At 38.5% G+C, this 8,920-nt stretch overlaps 1 protein-coding gene across 1 annotated transcript; it reads left to right on the top strand.

The window, feature by feature from the left end:
- The first annotated feature begins 2,245 nt into the window (after nucleotides 1–2,245).
- Nucleotides 2,246–8,628, top strand: LOC138054654 (uncharacterized). Its single transcript, XM_068901142.1, has 2 exons — nucleotides 2,246–2,395; nucleotides 6,496–8,628. The coding sequence occupies exons 1-2, from the start codon at nucleotides 2,368–2,370 to the stop codon at nucleotides 7,989–7,991; spliced, it is 1,524 nt and encodes a 507-aa protein (XP_068757243.1). The 5' UTR covers nucleotides 2,246–2,367; the 3' UTR covers nucleotides 7,992–8,628.
- The last annotated feature ends 292 nt before the right edge of the window (nucleotides 8,629–8,920 follow it).

The raw sequence follows: 8,920 nt of genomic DNA on the forward strand, positions 1-8,920 counted from the left end.
TGGCCTAGCATTGTAAGGAAATATTTTGAGGCTTAGGTGCCCGAGGTCTTCAGTACGGTCCTAGGCCCCGTAATCGATACGGAACGACCAAAGCCTGCAAATAACGTGTTTATTTTTTTTTTCTGTACGTATTATTTTCAAAGCAACTTTTGTGTTTAAATTTTAACAGGCCCTTTACAGCTAGACCATCACGTGACCTACTTTTCATAAAATTGTGGGCTATAAATTAAAGAATGCCGGAAATGGAAAAAGCATGTCAAAAATATCAAAATGGCCAAGTTTGACGCCCCTGGCATTAAAGAATGACTTTTATGACGGTTTGAAGTTTTAAAGAAATGAGAAGATTTGTATTGAAAAAGTTGTTGAAGAGAAAGACCTTGCTCTCCAGCAACATTTTCCATAGAAATCCTCTAAATTCTCTGAAAATTCAAATTGTAGTATAAACTCACTCTTTAATACCAGCGGACTCATTTTGCCATTTTCGATATCCTCTTTCCAAGTCTGGTATTCTTCAAGATATAGCCCAGCAAAGAGCCAATGGAAATATGGCGTACGCGCGCGTTTGACATTTTGGTCCAAAATTGAGCCATCGGAATCCTTACTTGTTTGACTCTGTGTTAAATGTTTATATTTTACTTTGTTTTACGGTGCAACAAAAAGCTTGAAACGTTGGGAAAGATGGAAATTTCGGAACGGTCCGTACTCGAGGTCCGGAAGGCGAAATCTAGACCGCAGGAGCGGCGAGATTCAGGAATGCTGAGAAGCTGGAAGAAAAAAGAAGACAGTTACCTGTTTTCCAATTTTGCTGTGAAAGGACCTTTCAAAACCTTTTTCAGATCTCGCCCAAAAAAATAATCAACATGAAAGTTGCGGTTAAAAAGTGAGGTTCACTTCCCCTATAGTTTCCTCGGTTATAAGTAGAAAAAACCGGCAACTATTGTCTACGTAGCAGATTACAGTTTAGATTACAGTGACAGATCAGTTTGTTGAGAAATAAACAATTTGTTCTTTTGAAAGTTGATGTTTTGTCCAAAACAAATGTTTTAGAAACTGACTGTGAGAAGACAGCTCGTTTTAAATGTCAATCGTAGTTCACTTTCGTTGCGTTTTTACTTTGAAGTGCCTATGATTGTCTTGTAGAGCGAAATGAAATGTAGAGAGGTAATTAAAATTATTTTTAATTCTGAATAGTATGAAATCGTTTATTAGCAAATATATGGGCACGACCCCAAATGTGGAAAATTTGTTATTATTCATTCGCAGTGACAAAAGGTACCACACATTGTTGAAAATCTATATCCCTGCTCTATATTTTAATGTGTCAGCAATTTTATTACTTAAACCACATGAAAAAAAAATGAAAAATCCCAATATTGCCCCGAATTCCTGTTCTTCGTCCAGCTTATACATCTCTTTGCTTATTAACATTAATAATAAATAATAATTATACATTTTTATCAATTATATACTTGCGTTTTAATTATTAACTCGAAGCGCAACTCGAAGTCCAATTCGAAGTCCAATTCGAAGTCCAACTCGAAGTCCAACTCGAAGTCCAACTCGAAGTCCAACTCGAAGTCCAACTCGAAGTCCAACTCGAAGTCGAACTCGAACTCGAACTCGAACTCGAACTCGAACTCGAACTCGAATCCAAACTCGATGGTTCGGGATTCCAGTTGATCTTCTATTAAAAAGAAGAAAGTTTTTAAGGACGCTTAGGCCCAGTTCAAACGTCGAACTTTTCATGTACTGAAATTAAATCCCTATTTGGGTCGATGGGTGTCAAATTACTCCTAGTTTCGGCGTTAATTTATGATTTCAGGTGTGAAATTACAATGTTGCCATGGCAACTTTTCCCTCAGCGGCAAAATGGCGTCTTATAAACATGATATTGATAGCTAATCAAATGGTATACTCGTGAAATTAAGGAATAATTTGTCCAAAATCAAATAATTTCCCGAGCCTTTATATTACCTAATTTCACTCGTCACCGTTTGACTATCGATACAAAATTAAACAAAATTACAGGACGCAAAAATTATCGATACGTCGCTGTCACTTTTTCGGTAGAATTAATTTTTGCTTCCTGTAATTTTGTTCAATTTTACTAAAAAATTACAGCACGCAAAAATTAAGCGCGTTTAGGGAACATCTGTATTCTACCGAAAAAGTGACAGCGTCATTTCTGTCTAGACGAATAGGTGACAGGTGGGCTGGAAAATGAGCGACAAAGCAACATCAGAACCCCCCTTGGAAGGTCTTGTTAATCACACCATAGCCTTGTGGAAGCAACGCTTCATTCTTTTGTTCTAATGTTTGGTTACTTTAGAGTTATTATTCTTTCTGCTGCTATTATATTTCGACTTCATGGCAGATCCTGGACAGTCGAAGTTGGGTAAGAAAGATTGTGGAACGAATGCGCGATTTGCTGTTTGTTGTAAAGTAGATAATTATTTACTGTACAACCATTCACCAGGAGCACTAAATAGAAGTTTTGTTTGAAATATCTGTTGGGTTGGAATTGCCGATTAATTTCGAAATTTTCGCCTGACGATCCACTAGAATTTGCATGCGAGGTTTGAACAGCTGCAAATGTCCCTTTGAGGCTTAAACTTGTCCTCCTAGGTTTTTTGCATTCATATAGCATTCAGTTTCTAATCATTTCATTTTGTACGAAACAAAGTTTAAAATCAAGATATTTAATCTTCTCATTTTGCTTTCCTTCGGCTGGTTTCTACAGCTTGGAATTCCAAGGAAATTTACGTTAATTAGACCGCGCTCGAAACATCGATTTATCACAGCGCCTTATGATAGCAATACTTTGGGATTTAGCGAGCTCACGGTCATTGGCCTGTAGAACCGCTGCTCTTCCTCACAGAAAACGACTTCCCACTTTGATACTCACAAACTTACATAATGATTCAACCCTATTTATTATATGGCATAAAAGCGCGAGTTCGAGCAGGAAAAACGTATAGAAACCTAGTCTTACGTCTTCAGAAACGTTCTCCCTATGTTTGCCCTATGTTTAATTGTGATTATAAAACTCACGCAATAACCCTCTTCATCTCTTCTAGTCTATTACCTCTAAATCTTCAATTCAGTTGCCATTTTAATGCATGACGTCTCACATAATATATTGCCACCCCAAATAAGTAATTTATTTCATTACCAACATAATATTCATTCATATATCACAAGATCATCAACAAGAGGTAACTTCTTTCTCGAATATTCTAGAATAAACAAGCAAAATATGTCTTTTTCAAGGAATGGAGTTAGAATCTGGAATAGCTTATCTAATGAATTTCATCAAATGCCTAAAACGAAATTTAAACGAAAAATTTACAATATGCTCCTTCAGAAACAGCAGAAACTCTCGGAAGCAAACGAATATATACATCTTATTCGATGGTTTAACATATAATACGCGCGGATATTTTTTCAAGTTGCGTTGAGCAATGAGCAGAATGTCCGCGAGTATTATGCGTTAAACCATCGAATAACAGGTTTATTATTCCATTACAAAAAAGGTGTTATCTTGCTTCATATTTATTTGGTAAGAGTGTTCTGAAAAAAAAGCATCATCTGTCCTTCAGAGCTCGTGCAAACAACGTAAACAGCACAAAATGTCAGCCAAAGAGCTTTTTTGATTGGCGAAACAAAATGACGAGTGACAAGCGATGACAAGCGAAACTGCCTTCTCAGACTTTGAATCGTCTTGAAAACAATTTCTTTCATTGAAAAACCTCCTTCCGTCCGTATTTGCCCTGTTGTAAACCGGTCAAACCGGGACACTACAGGGTAATATCGTCTCATATTTTGCGCGTCCTCTTGACCAAAGATAGTAAAATGCTGTTATCGTGTAATAATAAATTGATTTATCGGATTTGAATATGCCTTGAAAACCGAACTTATTATATTTGCATTACCCTTTCAGCTTGTAATGTAATTTGTTTCATTTTCCTATGAATTTTGTTTTGTTTTGTTTTCTTTTTTCTCAAATGCTATACTGGTCAATATTCAATTATCATTATTATTATTATTATTATTATTATTATTATTATTATTATTATTATTATTATTATTATTATTATTATTATTATTATTTTCCCTATCTTTGCTTTTTTGGCTTCATTACCTGATTCGTACTTCATATTTTGTTCACTGAGTTATTTTTATGCGCTGTAAAATAATACTTAATTTTATGCGTCAAACCACTGCTCGCCTCGAATAGCTCAGTGTAGCTAACTGCGAGCAGTGGTACATCATTTTTGCTTCAATCGAGAAGCGGATGTGGATAAAATCCAGTGGAGACAAAACAGTCTGCAGGGTGGACAGAATAGATTCAAACGACATCATATGTTTGCGACGAAGAATTGTCTTCTGCTTAATTTCGAACAATAACAAATCCTCCTTGAATCGGCGACAGGCTTTCGTATCATGAAATTCGCGTCTACTGAGTTTGAAATCAAGAAACTTGGGGATTTTAGCCACATCCCCTCCTCGATTGAAGCAAAACCGGCGAAGATTAAAGATCGGTTGTCTTCAAAACTTGAACGGAAATTCAATAATGTGAAGGGCAGATGTGGTACATCATATTTTTCATGTTCCAAACTTTGTATTCGGGGAGCTTCGCGCGCGCCAAAGGCGCGCGCGCGTGCGGAGCACCATAGTTAAGAAAATATGGTAACCCATCGATGCGAGAAAATTTGGTTTATAGCCATGACGTCATGAACGCACGTACGTCCGTCCGTCCGTCCACCCCTTCATGTATGCCAATGTGACCAGTATCATGCCAGTTTACAGCATACATCTCCATATTTTGATCAAATAACACCAGTCCAAACAAGGTTTCCGCTGACCAGTATTAAGTGACCATATCGCGGGCTCAAGATTAGAGCCCACCGAGGTCAGCTGTTTTTTTTAACGTGACCGGTGACCAGGTAATGGTTTTCGATTTGATTGCAGGCTCAACCTAGGTTACCTCAGCTAAAAATAAGCGAGACTTCATTTTTCGCGGCCATGCTACGTCATCTATTGTTCTTACACAGTCAACGCGTTTCGTGTTCAGGTGGAAAACGGTTTGGAAAATGTTTTATTTCTGCCCTTTCGCTGGTTTCAATCCAGTTTGACATATCATGGTAGCTGTCCTCCACACTGGCTGCTACGAAGTTATTCAAGTGAAGCATCGGAGCGATATAAACTTAAAGCTGAGTGTTTATATTTAATTTGCTTACAGCTGCTTTTTGCTCTGTATTGCAATTTTTGGCATATCTTTAGAAGCTTTGATAAGGTTACATGATGCCTGGAGGACTTATGACTAGAACAGAAACGAAAGGAGAGCGAAAGAGAACGTCAACGACAAAACAGAATACCAGTAATAGCTCATACTTGCTGGAAGAAGTTATTCCACAAATTCTTTCCTTGGGCACTAAACCGTTTGTTATTTTTACGGATGCGTTATTTAAAGTGGATGCGTATTTTTAAAAAGTGGTTTAATCGGTTTTTCCTTTGTTCAGGAATGAAACTCGAATTTTTATTGACAACTGGAATTAAATAACAATTATCTGTACTATTTTGGACACAAAGATAAAGTTGAATTGTTTGTTTGTTTTGCTTTAAAATGTGAGCGAACAAGTGCTTTTTTAATCCGTTTGCCCAACTGGTTTTCGATGTGCCTCGACAGTGACAAGAAAATTTTGCCTTCAAGACTTATATTATAAACACGTAACCGAAATGAGTTCTCGTAAAATTAGGGGGAAATTTCACTAGCTTGTGTTTTCAGAAGTTTGTTTAAAGCACTTAAAAGTAATTTCTTGGTTGCATTGCGGTATTTTGCCGATGTGAATGATCTCATTATCAGAGATACCCATTGAGCTCAGTACTACAACTCTGGGGGAGCGGGGTCATTTTTCTCGATCTGTAGGTTGTAGGTGATGAATTGTGTCCCACTGGTCTGCGGGCTCTACAAAGTGAATGCGCCATCAAATATTACATTGTTCTTTCGTCGTCTTCTAAGGGGCGGGCGGGTAGAATCGTGGAAACGACGCTTCTAACATCTCAAGCAAGCACAATTCACAATCGCCCTTTTTAAAAATATCTGCCTTTAACAATGACAAAGAAGATGATATTGACATTGACATCGACAGTGACATTGTATCGACAATTGACATTTACAATGACAGTGACGAACAATTCACAATCGGCCTTTTTGCAACATTGCCTTTATCAATGAAAACGACGACGACGTTGACAGTAACTATGACTGTGACATTGACTTTGACAATAACATTGACATTGACATCGACATTGATATTGCACTGACAATGAACTTGAAATTGAAATTTACAATAATAGTGACGTTGACAGTGAAATTGACATTAACAATGATAGTGACATGGAGATGGACACTGACATTAAAAATGTCATAGATTTGACCTCGGACAGTAGTATTGAGTGGCACTAAAATTTATATTCTTTATGTCTTTGTAGCCGGTTTTTCAGCAAGCAATTTCAACATCCTCATCATTGGCTCAGGTCCAACAGGTCTGGGTGCCGCTCAGAGACTCAATGAGCTTCGCAAAGAGTTTCCTAACATTACGATTGCCATTCTGGAGCAAAGTGACAAACCAGGTGGACTTGCTGCATCTGAAAGAGATGACCAAGGCTTCTTGTGGGACATGGGTGGTCACGTGGTATTCTCTCATTATGACTATTTTGACGCAGCTTTAGACAGGGCGGTAAAGGCGTGGAATAAAAAACAAAGAGCCTCATATACCTTCATGAGAGGATCTGATGGCAAGAGGAGATTCATACCATATCCAGTGCAGAACAATATCGCCTTCATGGACAAAGTGGACCAACAGAAGAGTTTGTTCGGCCTGGAACAAATTGCCAAGAAACCGTTCAAGGAAAAGCCGGCCAACTTCGACCAGTGGCTTCTTCAAAACTTCGGCGATGGTCTTTGCGAAGTGTTTATGAGAAAGTATAATAGAAAAGTCTGGACAGTAGATCCTACAGAAATGAACACCGTTTGGATGAGTGAGCGAGTGGCTGTTCCAGACATCGCAAAGATCAAAGCTAAAATTTTTGCATATGACAGTGGAAGAGGATCTGTTGAGGGCTCGGACTGGGGGCCCGATAGTATTTTTCAATATCCAAGATACAACGGAATTGGCGGTATATGGAAGGCAGTCGCTGACCTTCTTCCGACAGAATGGTTTAAGTTTCGTCACAAAATTAGAGCTATAGACATGGTCACTAAGAGTGTGATAGTCGAAAATGGTGAAAACAAAGCGACGCAAGTATTTACGTTTGACTCTCTGGTATCAACAATGCCTCTTGATGTTCTTGTTAATATGCTGAAAGAGGAAAAAGATAAATCTATGAAGGAAATGAAAAAGCTGGCATCCCAGCTTGTGTATTCACAGACCCACGTGATCGGCCTCGGGCTGAGAGGTCAGCCTCCTCAAGTGCTCTCCAACAAAACTTGGATTTATTTTCCTGATTCGGACTCTCCTTTCTATCGAATGACTGTTTTCTCCAGTTATTCTGATGATCATGTTCCAAAACCTGGTAAACAATGGTCACTGCTATGCGAGGTGGCGGAACCTTTAAGAAGCACATCAGTAGATCTGTGGATGAAGAACAGCGTTATTGATAATACCATTCAAGCCTTGATCGTGTATGGATTCATAACATCGGACATGATTATCTCAAAATACTATCGGAAACTTGACCACGGCTATCCAGTTCCTTCTATCAACAGAGAAACGATTCTTGAAACCATTCAACCGTGGCTAGAATCAAAAGGCATTTACTCACGAGGCCGTTTTGGAGGTTGGCGATATGAGGTATCCAGTCAGGATCACTCGTTCATGCAGGGTGTTGAGATCATTGACAAGTTGTTGCGGGGGATCAAAGAAGAGACTTATTTTCACCCAAATCTCGTCAACTCCAGGAGAAACACTGGTCGCTTTCTCAATTAGCGTTTACAAGATTATGAAATTGTGATCGCCCACTATAACGAAAAACTTGATTGGGTTGAGCCCATAGCTAATCACTGCCACGTTTACCACAAGGGAAACGGTTTACAGCCTCCGCCAATGGGGTTGCATGCTTGAGACAAGTTGCCAAATGTTAGATGGGAAAGCCACCCTTACCTGCATCATATTATAACTGAAGCAATTATGACAAGTTGACTGATATTACTGTTTTCCTTCAGGGTGAAGATTTAAGGAAAAACAATATCATACTTGCTTCCATATGATCTATGAGATGCTAGGGCAAATTGAAAATAATGTTACATGTCGTGTATTGTCCGACCCATTTGAGCGTAGAAGAAGTTCGACATCACAGAAAATGGTTGAAACAGTGGGAAACCGGTGAAATGAGACGCACGAAATTTACGTTAGGAGAGTTTTATCGAGAGCTTTTTAGCATACCTCCACCGAAACCCATTTCCTTTTGTCTCAAGGGATGTTTTGCAGCAACTCGACAAATGATCCAGAAGCATTCCATTCACTTTTCATATAAGGGCCATTTCATTTGTCGACGATCATGCAAATCCAGAAGAAGGTCATTACTTTGAAAGGCTTTGGAATGTTATATTTTCTTAGAATGCATGCCTGGGAAAATGAATTGCATGGATAGGTAATTCAATTTTATGGACTTCTACTTTTGTAGGTCACAGAGGTTTGAGCATACATTAACATAATTTATACGTGGTTATTAACATAATTTATGAATGGTGGGAAGTAGTCACGTGTAAAGATGAACATGACAGGCGCCATTACTAGAGGAGTACAACTTTAGCGAAAGCAGACCTTTCCAGTTAATAACAAATCTTGCATAAGAAACTATCTCGCTTGGGATTGAAAATTGGTCACTCATGCGAGTCAAAGCCTGTTTAGAACTC

The sequence above is a fragment of the Montipora capricornis genome, chromosome 6 (assembly GCF_036669925.1).
Source record: "Montipora capricornis isolate CH-2021 chromosome 6, ASM3666992v2, whole genome shotgun sequence".
NCBI lineage: Eukaryota > Metazoa > Cnidaria > Anthozoa > Scleractinia > Acroporidae > Montipora > Montipora capricornis.

Coding starts and splice junctions, on each gene's coding strand:
- LOC138054654 (XM_068901142.1), top strand. CDS start 2,368: ATGGCAGATCCTGGACAGTCGAAGTTGG. Junction 2,396..6,495: donor TCCTGGACAGTCGAAGTTGG/GTAAGAAAGATT, acceptor ATGTCTTTGTAG/CCGGTTTTTCAGCAAGCAAT.